Genomic DNA, 16990 nt, shown 5'->3' with positions numbered 1-16990 from the left:
TATATCGATATAACGCTATACCGATCCCATTGGAATACATTGGAATACTGGTAGAGCGATATATCGCTATAAGACGGACTTTTTTTAAAAAAAAAACCGTGGGGAAACAAAGCGGTGCGTGTGTGAAACGCCGAACCGCTTCTGAATCGGCTCCTTTCTGGTAGGGGCAGCCCTCTACCGGTTCATCTGCAAACGGAAGACTCCCGGCTTGAAACCGGGAGAAGACGGGTAATGTGAAATTCCCCAGTGTTATTTGGGGTGTGTGAAAGCACCCAAGGCCAGATTACAGAGGAGTTCAGAGCAGAGCTACAAGCCGAGCAGGATTCCAGTCCATGTGCCCTGTGGCAGGCATGAGGGCTTAATAATAATAATTAAATGCTATCAAGTCGCAACTAAATTGTGGTGACCCCTCATAGAGTTTTCAGGGCAAGAAATGAGTAGAAGTGTTTCGCTATTGTCTGCTTCTCCATAGCAACTCCAGCAATAAGGTTCCCTACAGGAAAAGGCAACTTCATAGGGCAAACTCTTTGGCATCACATTTCCATGGAGTTGCCTCCGCTCCCTGAACTCCACACTCAGGATTCCCCATATCTCCAGGAATTTTCCAAGCCAGGCTGGGCAGCCCCAAATAGAGGAGACTATATTTGTCCCCATTAAGTTGTTACATATCTTAAGGTCATGGGACATGGTATGCCAGTAATACACCCTGGTACAACTCACCACTCAGAGCACAGTGCTTCCACTGGGGAGTCTTGTCATAGTTGGCAGTTGTAGCACACCACAACTTCCCATGCTCACTTCCATCCTTGGTGCATGAGGAGTAGGACTTGCGCTTGTAAATTAATGGGAAGACACAGGGACGGGGGGCTGAAATGGAAGCAGAAGGTTAGACAGAAGTGAGATTTATGCAAGTGTGAAAGGGGTGATGTGAGGTGAATTCTGTTTTGACACTATAGTTTGAAATCATCTATCTCTATTTGGGGAGGCTAGGTATATGCCCTAGTATTTATATATGTTTTTCCCCTTGATTCTGTGAATTTAGGCTGATCATGAGAGGGAGGGTTGCAGGGAGGGTTGCCTCAGTGATTAGTTCTCATGGCCCTTTCGTACATGTCCAGGGAAATGCTGATTGCCACTTTGGGGTTAGGAAACAATTTTCTCCAAGCCAGTTTGGCCAGGAATCCTGGAAGGGTCCCCCCCCCCATCTTCTAGGCATGGAGCAGGGGTCACTGGGGGTGTGGGGGGAGGTAGTTGTGAATTTTCTGGATTGTGCAGGGGGCTGGATTAGATGACTCTGGCCATCCCTTCCAATTCTATGATTCTGTAGTTTAGCTTCTCATGGTAAGTAAATCGAGGAAAGATCCAAGTTCTGAATAATTGTAACTGTTTACTTTGTCAAGTGATTATAAAGTAGCATTAATGTTATTAGGCTTCAAGTACATAGGTATGAAAATATAGGACAAAATAGAGTGCAATTCCTGAAATGCTGGCTCTTCAGCATTTCCAAAAACAATGAAGCGAGAAAGATTATTGTAAAGACAGTCCCATTTAAAGATGTCAGGTAGGCAGAGATCCAAGACTGGAAGTGTTTTTTAAAAATACATAATTTTCTATTGGGACTTGTAAAAGGAAATTCAAAAATATTTTGGAAATAAAGATTATAAAAATGCAGCCCTAAAGAGAGTTACATCCATCTAGACTGACTGAAGCCAATGGACTTAGAAGAGTATGACTCTGTTTAGGGTTGCATGATAAATTTGCATTGAGGTATTAAGGGGTACAAGAAAAGTAACCCTGCTGTTCATCTTGTGTTGATAACCATGCACTCTGCAGTGGGAACATAAAGAGTTCTACTGCGGGTTCACTTTGCAACTGCTTTTGAGACTGAGTCTCCATAAGCTCCAGCTTAGACAAAAGCTTTGTGCACTGGCTAAGCTTACTGGAAGCTGCATTCCAAGTTGAGCTAACCTATGAACAGTTACACCAGTTCATATGGTACTATGACTTGAGAAACTATCATATGTGTTTTCACCAATAACTCCAGATTAGCTGAATGCAAGCTAGACTCTTGTGAAGTCACACAGTAGTGAGCCAGAGATACAGGGTTGGAGCCAACCTTTCTGCTGGTGCACAAGGAAAGTAGGGTCCCATTTGACCACCGAGAAAGGCTATATGGGAGATCATGGGACCTGCATGGTCAAAAAATGGGGGGGGCTGTAGTAAGCAGAAAGACTAGGTGAGATTGAGTGGAGGGAAAAAACTGGCTGGATCCAACCCAAATATCAGTTAGAAAGCTCCTTAGTCTGGCTGGTGTGTAGAAGTTCATTTCACTGCAGTTCCCAAGAGATAATGCCTAGTTAATCATAGAGGGATTTTTCCCTGTGTCTCCCCCACCAAGTTCTCTCCCTGCTCAACAGATCCACGATTCCCTGAATATCTTTCCATCTTTCTTCCAAAGATGCTGAAATCTCCATGTACACAAGTATCCTTCTCTGCAGCTTTTCTTTGTCACACAAGTCCCCTTCAGATTCCCATTCCATTTGGTTTCCCAGTCTTTCCACCCCATTCACAGAACAGAAACGTATGTTGTCTTCTTTGAAGGACCATCTAGATCATTAATTTTGAATCAGCAAAGCAATTTACGTTTTTATATGGGATCTTTGTAGGCTTCAACATTTCTTGCAATATGGCTAATAAGATTAATTAGAACTCATGTCTGAAATTATGAAAGAAAACGCAATTGATTTGTCTATTAAATAAACATGCCATAAGAATTGCCAGGCGAAGGATACCTCAGTATCTTGATATATGAAAGTGGCCAAATATAAACTTTGATGTTAACAGAATTCATTGAAGGCAGGGTTCAGTTAACCAATCAGCTACATTGATAGAAAGAACAATCCTTACCATCACCTGCTGTAAGCAAAGGTAGAAGAACCCAGCCATACATGATGACCACCATGATGGAAACCATCTCCTCTGAGGAATTCCTGTGGGTATGAGGCATGCACACAGCACTCACTCTCTTTATAAACCCTGCTTGACTGCTCTTTTCTCCCTCCCTTCTTCAATTACAAACTTCTGATATTTTCACAACCAACAGGAGCTGAACAAATAAAGGGTCATCAACAACTTTTTTCAAACAGCAACACTACTTAAGAGCATAATGCAAGCAAAGTAACATACACCAAACTTCCCTTTTCAGTTTCCCCTTTTCTATGCCCACAACTTGCACTATTGGGCAATTATTTCTCCTTTTGATATATTGAGTGTTCTTATACCTCTTGGCCAGTTATTCCTATCCCTTTATATGTCTTAAATGAGGATACTAACGGTCATTGTTGATTTGCCCTTCTCTTGGACCTTGCACAGTCCCTGAGATCTTCTTTCAGCTCCTCTCCCCTATTCCAATTGTTACTAAGGATACTTTCAGATGATAACCCAAAATTGGGGGTACAATGTGCTAATACTAAATTGGCACTAGCCCTATTCAGCACCAACTGTACATTCATGGGCACTGTATTGTTTTCAGACATCGCCGAAAAGTGCAGATCATCAGCTGGTAATACAGATGCCTTAAATAACAAATGGTCAGCTTTTGTATCCATGGAGGACAATTGATGTTCCTGACAGTGCTCTTGAAGCTGCAAATGTAATAGGCCACAAAAGCTTAACTTTCCTTATGTTGGGGGAAGGGCCATGGCTCACTAGCAGAGCATCTGCTTGGTACATGGAAGGTCCCAAGTTCCATCCCCCGCATCTCCAGCTGAAAGGATCAGGTGAAGTGAAGACCCAGGAGAACCACTACCAGTCTGAATAGAGGATTTTGAGGATTGAGAACCAGGGAGGATTGTGAGGTGCTCCAGAGAGATCTGTTGAGACTGGGCGAGTGGCCGTCAATGTGGTAAATGGGGTCCAACATGGGCCAGTGCAAAGTAAGGCACACTGGAGCCAAAAATCCTTACTAAAAATACACATTGATGGGGTCTGAACTTTTAAACTGATCTAGTTGCCTTTTAATATCAATTTGATCTTCAGTAAATACCAGGTGATGTCATTTTACTCAGTGCAATGAAAAGCCCCAGCTGCCCATTTCCACATATTAACATCACAATAAAGAGAAAGGTTTGGGGTTTTTTTCTTTGTTCAGTTGGCAACCTTAATAGCTCCCCTTCCACAACAAACAAAATTGAAAGGCTTGAGTTTTCATGTATAAGAATAAAAGCCATGAACCAGGGCCAGTCTCTATTTTCAGTGTCACAGCATATCACAAGCCAAGCACTGACTGTTCCTCACAAGGAGAAGAAGACTTGATTGAGAAGGGGGTGGAGGTTCTGACACTAGGAAGAATCCAAGGTGTCCCCAGCAGCCCACCCTTGATGTCCAGGAGAAATTCCAAAAGACTGGGTCAGTGCTCTCACCTTGGGATACAGCCTGGCCTTCCTCGTCAGACTCCAACCCCCATCAATATTGCTGCCAGTGTTCCCTCTTAGCAGTGTTAGTGTGAAGTAGCTCACAATTTTTTAGCCTCCAGTTCACACATTTTTGTCTTAGCTCAGGAAGGATGGCTCCAGAGCAAACTAATTTATGCAGTAGCTAAAGCACTCACTCACAACTTTCCTGCCAGTAGCTCTCAAAGTAGAATTGTTGCTCACAAGACTCCACAACTTAGAGGGAGCATTGGCTGACAGCCTCCAGGTGTGGCCTGGAAATGGCCCATAAATTACAATTTATCTCCAGATTACATAGATCAGTTCTCCCAAGGAGGGGGGGAGGAAATGGCTGCTTTACAAAGAGGACTGTATGGCATTATACCCAAATGATGTCCTTCCCTTCCCCAAACCCTGCCTCCCCAGCCTCCACTCTCAAATTTCCTGGAATTTCCCAACCTGAAGTTGGCAACTCCACCCTTCACTGAATCTGCTGCAGCCCTAGGGTCTTTCTCCAGCATATTTCGCAAACCCAACATGGTAAGGAAATATCCCATTGAAGCACTTGCAGCCCTCTCTGGGCATGTTACCCTTAAGAGCTATTAGCCTGTTCCTAGGGAGGTGGGGCTTGTAGGAGTACTTAAGGAGTACTCAGTTCACCTTCATTCTTTGCTAGAACAGCATGAGAGCTTTCTTCAGTTTTGGAGCCAGCACTAATGACTTCTGCCTTGGCTTGGCTAATCTCAGCCTTGAGCAGGACGTGGTACTGTTATGAGTAGATAGCTACATCTACAGACCTGTTAACAGAAATTAGCAAGCGTCTTGGCTTCTGGGTATAGATTTTTTAAAAAGTCTGCATCAGTGGTGCCATATATGGAAATGGGAAATGTTTTTACAAACCTGGGGGAATGGGGGGGGTGTTAAACCCCAGAAAATGAAAATTTCAAAATGCCAAACAAGATCTTGAAACACTACACTGCAAGATCACAGTGGCATCCTAGCCAGAAGTGACCCACACTGGACTAGAGAAAGGGGAATTAGTTTTAAAAGGGGTTCCACAAAGGAATAATGCAAGACCTTGCAGTCTGTGTATACCAGGGTGAATCTTGATGTTAAAGAGGGGGGGGCACTCCTATAGTCCAAATAATGCAAGACCTTGCAGTCTGTGTATACCAGGGTGAATCTTGATGTTAAAGAGGGGGGGTACTCCTATAGTCAAGATATATACACATACATGCAATTTGGGTAACAGACTGGCCAACCAAAGTGGGTGCAGAAGGAGCCTCAATTCATCGCGTTTAGGAAGACATGTAAGGCAATTAGTTTCGGAGACTATTAGCGAGGTTTTATTGTATTTATTTATTTATTTATTTCAAAAAAACTGCTATAGCGCCTCTCCAGAAAACCTGGTTGAGGCAGCTTGCAGAGTAAAGCACGATAAAAAACATAAAACACCATAGAAGTTGTTAACAATGAATCAATTATTAAAAGCCCAGCATTAAAAATTCAGGAAGAGCACATGAATAATAAGTAGCTTAAAATGGGTCTCATAAAACAGCTCTCAGACTAGAAGTTGATGCGGGTAAAAGATCAAGCTGTTGATTAAAAGCCTGGATAAAAATTAACATTTTGGCCTCAAAGAGAGCAGATGAGGCTTAACAAAAAGGGCATTCCACAAACGAGGCGCCACCACAGGAAAAGACCTGTTTGGGGGCACTGCCCACCTCGCCCCTGAAGGTGGAGGCACAAAGAGCAGGGCTTAGGAGGCAGATCTTCGTTGGCAGGCTAGATGACTTTAGTAGTACAAAGGGAAGCAGGATGGAGCCATACAAACATCGGGTCAGTATCAAATTTCATTGCTGGAATTGCAATAGTCATCACTAGGTTGCTGTTGGTCTCCTGGCAGAAGAAGCACACTGAGTGGTCAGACACTTCATCTCTTGTAAACAGCACAGAGAGGTCTAATAAAAATCATGGCCTGAAGCTTCAAAAGGGGGAAACGTTTTAGATGATATTCAACAACAAGTAGGAGAGATGCAGATGATATTCAACAACAAGTAGGAGAGAGGCACGTAAAAGGGAGCGTTCAGAAAGTCTGTTATTATTCATGCACTGCCTACTCCAGGTTCTCCTCTAGAAACATAAATATGGCCAATGAAACAAAACTAGCACTGTACCTATTGATTATTCTTATTGATCCACACTATTGACATTTTCTTTACATGGATACCTAGGGATACCATTCCCCAGGTGGGGGCAGGGGATCCCCCGCTTTCACGAGCTCTGGCCCACTGCCGGTCAGCGGGCTGGCAGGAAGAATTCCCCCCACTCGATCACCATGTGCAACATGCTGATGTCAGCCGGAAGTGATGTCAGCACATCGATGATGTCAAGGGAGCGACACTCTGCTTTTCTGGGCAAAACTCTATGGTTTGAGTCCATTTTTACTACACAGTTTTGCCCCCCAAAAGAGTATCACCCCCAATGTCACCGATGCACTGATGTCACTTCTGGGTGACATTAGTGCATCACATGACATCCCCGCCACCCCCGGAATGTCCCCCAAATCCCTCCACTGGCACAAGGAAGAGATCTGGCAAACCTATGGATACCACATAAGAAAGCACATGTTGGATGTGTGTACTTCCACTGGTGTACAGTTTCCTGATAAAGCATTTAGAAGGCCTGTGTTCTCTGCTACTATGCAGCAAGACATTCTGGATGGCTACAGCCCACTACTGGGTATTATGGGACTCCAAACCAAGGAATATTACCCTTGGAAAGATTTGATAGATGGATTTTTTTTTTTTGGTCCCTTTCCTGGTTTGAGCTGATTTCCTGGAATTAGTTTCAGCTCCTTGGCACTACAGGGACACTTCTTCTGGCCTTTATTATGCTGGATAAGCAGTCTAATCTTTATCACGTGGCTAGACTATGAAAGGCAGTAGGCATGGTAGACTTGAAGGTGGACTTCTGGCCAGTTCGTAGTTCACTAGCTATTGAAGGCTAGAACATCTCTCACTGCCACAACATACTTCCTTTTTGGCATGATACAGAACATACTAATACTTTTTTCCCCCTGGTTATGGAGGGTAACACAGCAATAGAACTCAATAACCCAGCACTGTTCAATCCCAACTTCCTTCTTCACAGTCCTGCCTGACCCCTGAACACCACTTGCCCATATAGCAGACCCAATTATAATACCTGTATCAGCGCAGTAGCTCCACTTCTTATCCTGATCATAGTTCCCAGTGGTGGCACACCAGAATCTCCCATCCCCAGTATCTTCACTGGTGCAGGTGTAGAATGTCCGGCTCTTGTAGATGAAAGGAAAAACACAGGCCTGCCCATTGGAGCTCCCTTCATATTCTACAGTTAGGGAGACAACCAAAATAAGCAGGGGATGAATTTTGCTGAGATTTGGTAAACAGTAAAAAGAAGTTAAGGACTGTGATAGCTCAAGTAGTTAAGATGCTGAACTGCAGACCGGAAGGTTGGTAGTTCAGCAGTTTGAGACCCGAGTGCCGCATGATGGAATGAGCTCCCATCTCTGGTCCCAGCTCCTGCCAACCTAGCAGTTCGAAAGCAAGAAATTGCAATTAGATAAATAGGCACCACTTCGGTGGGAAGGTAATGGTGTTCTATGCTCCTTGGCATCTAGTCAGCCGGCCACATGACCACAGAAACATCTTTGGACAGTGCTGGCTCTTCAGCTTGGAAACAGAGATGAGCACCGCATCCCTAGAGTCGGATTTGACTGGCTTTCGAGCAAGGGAAACCTTTACCTAAAGAGAAGTTGGGGGTGATGGTATGGTATAGCTTAATCTCATCAGATCTCAGTGCCTAGAGTCAGTACTAGGATGGGAGACCACCATGGAAGGCTCTGCAGAGGAAGGCAATGACAAACCACCTCTGCTTCTTACTTGCCTTGAAAGCCCCTTGCTGGGTCACCATAAATCGGTTGCAATTTGACAGCACTTAAATACATAAAAAGAGGTTGCGGTCCTGGAAGGAAAATTTAATAAAACTCCTTATGAAGAAAGGATATGTCCCTGTTGTGCAGATGGTATTGAATCTATAGAACATGTAATTTTTTATTGTAAGGCATATAACAACATTCACGAAACTTTGCCTTTCTCTAAGACACTTCCTCTTTCTCATAGGCAAAGAATCTGCCTTTTAAGAAGTTTTTTATCGGATAGGCAAGCAAAAGTTACTCATCAGGAGGCTAGGTTTGGATGGCTTGCCCTAAGAATTTGAAAAACTATCGTAGCTCAAAAAGAGGAGAATAAAGATTTCGTTTTATTAATTTTAATTATGATGGGTTTTTATGGAGCTTTTTCCCTTTTAAAAACCTGCTTTTAAAATTCTGCTATTTTAATATCATATGTATCATTTATGTTGCAAGATATGCCATCAGTGTACTATGTTCTGGTCAATGACCGTGAATAAAACTTACTACTACTACTAAAAAGAGGTTGAGTCAAGGACTGGGGTGAATGAGGCATTCAGACTAGGAATGTGCATTCAGTGTTTCTGAGCTGAATTAAAACCCAACTCATGTATAAGGGTCAAGAAGCAACAGTTAGAACCAGATATGGAACAACTGATTGGTTTAGCATAGGAAAAGGAGTACGACAAGGATGTATATTGTCATCTTACTTATTTAATATATATGCAGAGTACATCATGCGAAATGCTGGCCTGGATGAATCACAAGCGGGAATTAAGATTGCTGGGGAAAAGATCAACAACCTCAGATATGCAGACGATACCACTCTAATGGCAGAAAGTGAAGAGGACCTAAAGAGCCTCTTGCTCAGGGTAAAAGAGGAGAGCGCAAAAGTGGGCTTGAAGCTCAACATAAAAAAAAACTAAGATCATGGCATCCGGCCCCATCACTCCTTGGCAAATAGAAGGGGAAGTTGTGGAAGTAGTGACAGACTTCACGTTCCTGGGATCCCAGATCATCGCAGACTGTGACTGCAGCCATGAAATTAAAAGACGTCTGCTACTTGGGAGGAAAGCGAACAACAACAACATGCCTTTTTAGCATGATTCAGCCTTTGGTTACGCTGAATCAGATTCTCTGATATGGTCTGACTTACTGATAAGAGAATCCCGAACTAATTCGGGAATCTCAAATTTTTCAGTTCCATTATACCCCATGGGTCCATTATAGCCAATAGCAAATCTTCTAGGGTATATTCAGTGGGCTGGGGGGAAAGGGGTTGAGGTAGAGGCACCAAATTTGCAGTGTAGCTGTTGAAGCCTCTCCCCAAAAGAACCTCCAAGTTTTAAAAAGATGGAACCATGAGATCCAATTCTATGGGCACCCAAAGAGGATGTGACCTTAGTCCTGTTGGGTTTTGGCACTGCCACAGTGACACTGATTCTGCTGGGCACATTGCACTGGTTCTGCTGCTGGCCTTGCAAACATGTCCCCACACTTCACTTTCTACTGCAGAGACTCTCTGGGAGAATCTGCTCGGCTTCTTGTATGCCTGCCTTTCTTTTTTTCCCACCACTGGAAAAAAATGTAGATTTTCAGATTTGATCTTAGTCCTGTTGGGTTTTGGCACTGCTTCTGCTGGGCACATTGCACTGGTAATTTGCCATTGACTATAATGGCCCCATAGGTCATAATGGAGCCCCAAAAAAATCAGGATTCCCAAATTTTACCCAAATTCCAATACAATACAGATATTGGAATTTGAGTTTTCAAAACAATACTGATTTTAAAAAAAAAAATGAATTTTTAAGGACCCAAAATCCCTGAATCTGAAAAATTCCATTTTTTTTTTTTGCACATCCCAAATTCAGACTTTACCACAATGTCATTTTTACCTTGAAGGGCACATGCCTTCCATTTACTGTCTTTGTTATAGTCAGCTGTTGTAGCGCACCACAGTTGTCCATCTCCAGATCCCTCCTTGGTACATGTAGAATAGGACTTCCCCTTGAAAATGAAGGGAAAGTGGCATGGGCGGGGTTCTGTGAAGGAAGCATAAGGTGCAGGGAGGAGAAAAAGAGAAGTTACATTAATGAGAAATGTGGAAACTGTGATTCGGTGGTTGTGGGGCCAGGATGAGTTTGCATATGTGATTCTAGGCCGTATAAACAAAACTATAGTGTCTAGATGACGCAAGGTGATGGCATTGCTTTACTCTGCTCTGGTTAGACCTCACCTTGAATATTGTGTTCAGTTTTGGGCACTATAATTTAAGAAGGATATAGACAACCAGGAATGTGTCCAGAGGAGGGCAACGAAGATGGTGAGGGGTCTGGAGACCAAGTCCTATGAGGAAAGGATGAAGGAGCTGGGTATGTTTTGCTTGGAGAGGAGACGACTGAGAGGTGATATGATAACCACCTTCAAGTACTTGGAGGGCTGCCATATTGAGGATGGTATGGTATGGAGTAGTTGTCTCTTGCCCCAGAAGATCAGGCCAGAACCAACAGGTTGAAATTAAATCAAAAGAGTTTTCAGTTGAATATTAGGAAAAACTTCCTGACAGAGCAGTTCCTCAGTGGAACAGGCGAAAGATTTATGCAATCTGAAGAGAAACCAGAGTTTTTAAACAGAGGTTTTAAACAGAATCTGACAGCAATGCTGATTCTGTGAACTTAGACAGATCAAGAGAGGGAGGGCAGCAAGGGTTGCATCGGTGCTTAGTTCTGATACACCCAGGGAGATTTCGATCATCACTTTGGGGTCAGGAAGGAATTTTCTCCAGGACAGTTTGGCCATGGATTCTGGAGAATTTTTGTTGGGGGGGGTTGCCCTCTTTTGAGGTTGGGGAGAGGTTGTTTTGAATTGGACTAGAAGACCTTGAAGGTCCCTTCCAACTCTATGATTCTATGATTCCTATTGCCTTTTATTGATAAGAACATGAGTCATGTGTGCCTCCCAGCTGCCTTTATGGACCAAGTACCACATCTATATAAAGAAACACACAAGCTTAAACCACAGAAGCAGCCTACTCTGGTAAGCATTCTTCATGTACTTCAGTCAGTGTTCCTTAGACTTTTCAAACTCTGCTCATTTCTAAAATGCCCAAAAGAACACATATAATGGACTGGATCCAACAAGCTTTTCAGCTCATAGAAAAGGAAGGAAAGGTCCTTAGCCATCCAAAAATGCTATGCTGGAGTTCATGGGACCTGCATGGAGAAAAGCCAGGTGGTGCAGGACTATGCTAAGGAGGAGAATGATCATATGGTATTGTGCAGAGATGCTGGCTGTATGTGTAAGGATTTTTGGGATAGAGGAACAATGTCACTGACACTTGGAAGAGGGCTTCAACAGGCATCTTGAGCAGCTTACTAAAATCAGATCCAATCAGAACAGAGGAAGACTGAGGAAGACTTCCTGTGGTTAGAAGTCCCTGTAGCTTCCCTGCTTCTCTACAAGTTGCAGCCAATGTTCCCTCTAAGCTAAGTTAGTGTGAGCTAGTTTACAGTTTTTTAGCCTCTGGCTCAGACTTTTTTGTCTTAACTCAGGAAGGATGGCTCCAGAGCAAACTAATTTATGCAGTAGCCAAATTGCTCCCTCACAGCTTGAATGCCAGGAGCTCACAAAGTAGAATTTCTGCTCACATGACTCCACAGCACTGGTTGCAGCATCTGTTGTTAGCAAAGCAGTCCTTCTGTCTGCCGTGTTATATCTCTGCTGCTGGAAGAATGACAAGTCTTCTGGATCTTTTTCAGAAAGTTCACACCTTTCCTCTGTGTGTCATGTGTCCCCCTCCAAAAGGCCACAGTTTCAAAATCACTGGCACAGTGGGATACAGGTATGTCCCTGTACCTGTGTATATCAGCATGCAGGCAAATCTACTCTATTACCAGAGAACAGATGATCATCCCAAATCATTAGAGGTCCACTAAGCTTTCCCTTCCTTTTTTCTGTCTTTTTTTTGGTACCTGAGGGATCACAGTATGTCCATTTGGGATCTGTGTCATAGTTACTGGTCAGAGAGCACCAGAGCTTCCCAGTTGATGCTCCAGCTGTTGTGCATGAGGAATACGTCTTGCTCTTGTAAACAAAAGGGAAGACGCAGGGCCCCATATTATTTCCATGTTGTCCTGAAATACAGAAGTTCTGTTAGTGCCTGGGGAAGAGATGGTAGCTTTGTGGCAGAGTATCTGTTTTACATGCAGAAGGTCCCAGGCTCAGTTCCCACCACCTTTATTTAGAAGGATCAGATCTGGTTAAAGTTCTATACCTGAGACCCCAGAGACAATACTGACCTGGAAGGTTCAGTGGTTTGACTCAGCATAAGCCAGCTTCATGGGAACAATCTTTCTGGAATCCTGTCACAGATACTCAGATTTTTCCCTGCCTCCTGCTGGGACTAACAACCATCTCAGAGGAACAGGGGCCATTTAACTCAGGAAAACATCACAGCTGGAAAATGCTAAGCTTCCATTTCCTAATAATCAATGCTCTAATGGAGTAGAAACTTACTCATTCCCCAGGGCTACATTAACATACGAAAGAAATCCAGTACGTCAGCATTATATGTTGTCCAGGGGTCCCCACTATGATACTCATGGAGTCATGGGTACCATGGTGCCCACCAACCCCATTACTGGTATCCACCAAGTGTTTTTAGAAAGTGGGCATGACTAGGTGGGGCTTTTGTCCAGCAGGGGTTCTGATTGGCCATTGGAGATGTGGCTACAAGCATGGACGGCTTCAAAAGGGAATTAGATAAGCATATGGAGCAGAGGTCCATCAGTGGCTATTAGCCACAAGGTATAGATAGGGACTCTGGGGCAAGTGATGCTCTGTCATCTTGGTGCTTGGGGGGGGTCAACAGTGGGAGGGCTTCTAATGTCCTGGCCCCACTGGTGGACCTCCTGATGGCACTGGTATTTCTGGCCACTGTGGGATACAGAGTGTTGGACTGGATGGGCCTTTGGCCTGATCCAACATTGGCGTCTCTTATGTTCTCCTATGTTCTTATGTTCTTATTAGCTAGGTAGATTTTTAAAAAGTAGTGTCAGCAACAGCTGCCACCACAGCACAAGTATGAGTTGTGACTGGGCTGTGTGTAACCAAGAAAATATTTTAATCAATATATAATTTTTAAAAAGCTTATTACCATGGCAGCCCCCAGTGAACTTACTTGTGTCCGCACAGTAACTCCATTTCTTGTCCTTGTCATAGCTTCCAGTGGTGGCACACCAGAATCTCCCACCCTTAGTATCTTCATTGGTGCAGGTGTAGAATGTCCGGTTCTTGTAGGTAAAGGGGAAGACGCAGACCTGCCCATTGGAGTTCCCTTCATACTCTGCAATGATGGGGAAATCAGGATACAGAGAGGTGGATTGAGTGTAAGTTTGTCATCATAGAAATGGGGTTTTTTTTAAGTTCTCCATATGGACAGACCAGAGATTGTTCCTGCAGTCTTGACACCTGTATTTAATATAAGCTTGCAATGTAGTTTTAGTTTAACTTATCAGATTTGAAATTTCATAGAGACTGACCTTTTGCTGGTGTCAGCTAGATTTTTCTCAACAACTCAGTCTTTCTATTTAAACTCTGGATTCCAGGTTAAACAGAACAGAGACTTGCTGCTGCCAACTTTCTTACCTTGCTGAGAACATGCCTTCCATTTACTGTCAGTGTCATAGTTTGCTGTGGTGGCGCACCACAACTGTCCGTCACCAGCTCCCTCATGGGTGCATGCAGAGTAGGATTTCCCCTTGAAAATGAAGGGGAAGTGGCACGGGCGGGGTTCTGAAGAGGAAGCACAGGGCAGGGGAACAAACAATAAAGAGCGGTAATAATGGAAGAGTGTGATGAAAACTTTGTGGGACTTTTGTACTCTTATTTTCGTCCGTCTGTAAAATCTCTTCCAAAATAATATCTAAACCTTAAACTAAATTTTTTAAACCCATTCCTTGTGTCCTCCCCCCGCTCCCCTTACCTGAGGGATCACAGTATGTCCACTTGCGGTGTGTATCATAGTTGTTGGTGAGAGAGCACCAGAGCTTCCCAGTAGATGCTCCAGCAGTTGTGCAAGAGGAGTAGCGTTTGCCATTGTATATGAAAGGGAAGACGCATGCTCCAATTTGGTTTGCATATAGTCCTTGGAAAAGGGAGAAAAGGGAGAGGGGAGGATGATGATGATGATGATAGACAGGCAGACAGACAGACAATCCTCCATGCCCCACTAGGGGTCACTAGAAGTCACTGTGACTTCCAGGCATGCAAGCGCACACACACAGAGAAAATGCTAAAAAAAAAAAACCCTATTAAAATAAAACAAACAATTCCGTAAGAAACATATAAACATACAAACACAACTGTGGAGGAGGGCCAATTAGTGTTATTGATGGTATACCAAAGGAAACAAAAAAGTCTTCATCCTCTGGCAGAACAATAGAGGGAAGCAGATGAGTCTCCGTGGGAAGAGAGATGCCACCACAGGTTGGCAGTTATGACAGCAATCGTGTGGGTTGCTGATGTACAGGAAGAGCTAACTGGCATACACCTTGAGACATCCAAGGATGAAAGACCATTTCCAAGTAGTTGACTTGAGTGGCTGTGGGAAGTTGAGGAAGGGATGCCTTTCATGCTGAGTAACATCAACCAAGCCCTGTTGCTTGAGTGACATGTGGGGGCTTAACACCTCTCTGCATTGCTTTACTTGCAGGCTAGAAGAAAGGAAGCCGGCAATAATGGTATGGACTGGGTTTGCCCAAAACACTGGTAGCCTGATAGTTAGCAGCGACCCATACTGAACACAGGGGCACTGTTATGTTGGCATATATTAGCCATCACTAAACCATTGTGTCTTCATGGCACAAACAAATGAACCTCTCGTACACTGACTTGTACCATTGGTCCATCTGGCTTAGTATTATCCACTCTGAACTAGCTGTGGCTTTCTAAGTGGTTTTTCCAAGACGTCCTACTTGAGGTCCTTCAGATGTCCCAGGCAGTAGGAATGTCATCTCTGCTGCTGAGCCATGCCACCTCTATGTCTCTGCACAGTCCTTCCTTCGCATTTCTCTTTGCACCAGCTCAGGAACCAGACCAACCACTGATCTTCCTACATCTACATTGCCTGACGAACACACACATCCATCTAATGAGTCAACACAATTTCCCTACTTTTATCAGCACAGTAGCTCCATTTCTCATCCTTATCATAGCTCCCTGTTGTGGCACACCAGAACCTTCCGATCTGTGCATCTTTGTTGGTGCATGAGTAGAATGTCTGACCCTTATAAGTGAAAGGGAAGACGCAGGGCTGTCCACCAGAATTACCTCCGTATTCTAAAGAAAGACAGAGATAGAGATTATTTGTACAGGGACATACCCATTCCTCTGAGAGGATGAGGTTATGTTTCAAGCACATTCAAAGCAGGGCTATGTCATACAAGACAAAAAGGTTTCCTAGCCCACATTTGCCTTATTATGGCATGAGAGGGTATATGAAGGGGGAAATCAGCAGGCAGAAAGGGGGAGGGTCTTAAACTTCTCCATCCTGCCAAATGGTAGCAATCCTAAAGACATATAGCAGGCAACAGGTCCCATTGTATCTCAAAATAGACCTGCACAGGATTGAACTATAAACCGCTTTTCCCTTAGTCAAGGCCACTTTGGATGTGCTCCTGTGGCAGTGTTTTTTCAACAGTTTGGTCTTACACAGACTTCTACATCCAGCAGCAGGGATCTATTTGTTTCCAGAACGTTGTTACTCATCCTAAGCTCATGTGACATAGTACACCAGTAATGTACAACATAAACTCACCTGTAAGGGCACAATACTTCCACTCGGGATGTCTGTCATAGTTCCCAGTGGTGGCACACCACAGCCTCTTGTTCTGACTTCCATCAGCAGTGCAAGAGGAGTAGGCCTTGCTGCTGTAAATGAATGGCAAGACACAGGGACGGGGGACTGGAATGGAAACAAACAGTAAAGGTTATAAAACGAGATCATCTTGGGGTTGATGGGTTGGACTGGGATTTGGGACACCCTGGTCCAGATCCACACTCTGCCATGGAAGCTTTCTGGGTGACCTTGAGCTGTTACACACTCTCAGCCTAACCTACAACACATGGCTGTTATGAAGATAACATGGAGGAAAGGAGAATGATGCAAGATGCTTTGAGTGCCCATTTTGGGAGGCAGGTGGGTTATAAATGAAGTAAATCAATAATATTATAGAGTATGACCTCTACTAGCTAGAGGTGCTAACCTCCAGGTGAGTCTGGGGAGGGGAAGCAGTCCAGTGGTGAAGTGATGCTCTGGAATGCAGATGCCATCTTCTTAATGGGAACTGTTGTCTGGAGATTAGTTGGGCATTTTCTGCCCTGGCCTCAACCTGGTGGAACTCTCTGCTAAATCACATCTGTGCCCTATGGGACTTAATGCCGTTTCGCAGGGCATGTAAGACAGAGATGTTCCGCCAGGCATTTGCTTGAGGACAGCAATGGCTTTCCCCGTGGCTGGCACTCCTGTCCTCCCCCGCCCCGCCCCCCCCCAGGCAGTAGCATATTTTGGCAGTCCTATCACCATCTTATTGGTTATAGGCTTGTA

General features: G+C 44.1%; 2 protein-coding genes across 2 annotated transcripts in view; both read right to left on the bottom strand.

The window, feature by feature from the left end:
* Window positions 1-2984, bottom strand: part of LOC107120081 (epididymal sperm-binding protein 1-like) — a 3682-nt gene extending 698 nt beyond the window's left edge. The window contains exons 1-2 of the mRNA XM_015422725.1: window positions 2908-2984; window positions 721-867 (exon numbers count right to left, since the gene is read on the bottom strand). Coding sequence (XP_015278211.1) covers window positions 721-867; window positions 2908-2974 — 214 coding nt within the window. The 5' untranslated portion in view covers window positions 2975-2984. The remainder of the gene's footprint in view (window positions 1-720; window positions 868-2907) is intronic.
* Window positions 2985-5841: 2857 nt separating this feature from the next.
* LOC107120080 (fibronectin-like) lies at window positions 5842-16348 on the bottom strand (the record flags this gene model as incomplete). The annotated part of the gene is made up of 9 exons (XM_015422724.1): window positions 5842-6329; window positions 7638-7802; window positions 10281-10427; window positions 12357-12518; window positions 13565-13729; window positions 14032-14178; window positions 14369-14530; window positions 15559-15723; window positions 16202-16348. Coding segments are annotated over 9 exons (1313 nt in total), but the record flags the coding sequence as incomplete, so codon positions are not given.
* Window positions 16349-16990: the final 642 nt, after the last annotated feature.

The sequence above is a fragment of the Gekko japonicus genome, unplaced genomic scaffold, assembly GCF_001447785.1.
Source record: "Gekko japonicus isolate JY-2015 unplaced genomic scaffold, Gekko_japonicus_V1.1 scaffold2878, whole genome shotgun sequence".
Classification (NCBI taxonomy): domain Eukaryota; kingdom Metazoa; phylum Chordata; class Lepidosauria; order Squamata; family Gekkonidae; genus Gekko; species Gekko japonicus.
The sequence above is the reverse complement of the archived record's forward strand: the minus strand, read 5'-3'. Positions and strand labels throughout refer to the sequence as shown.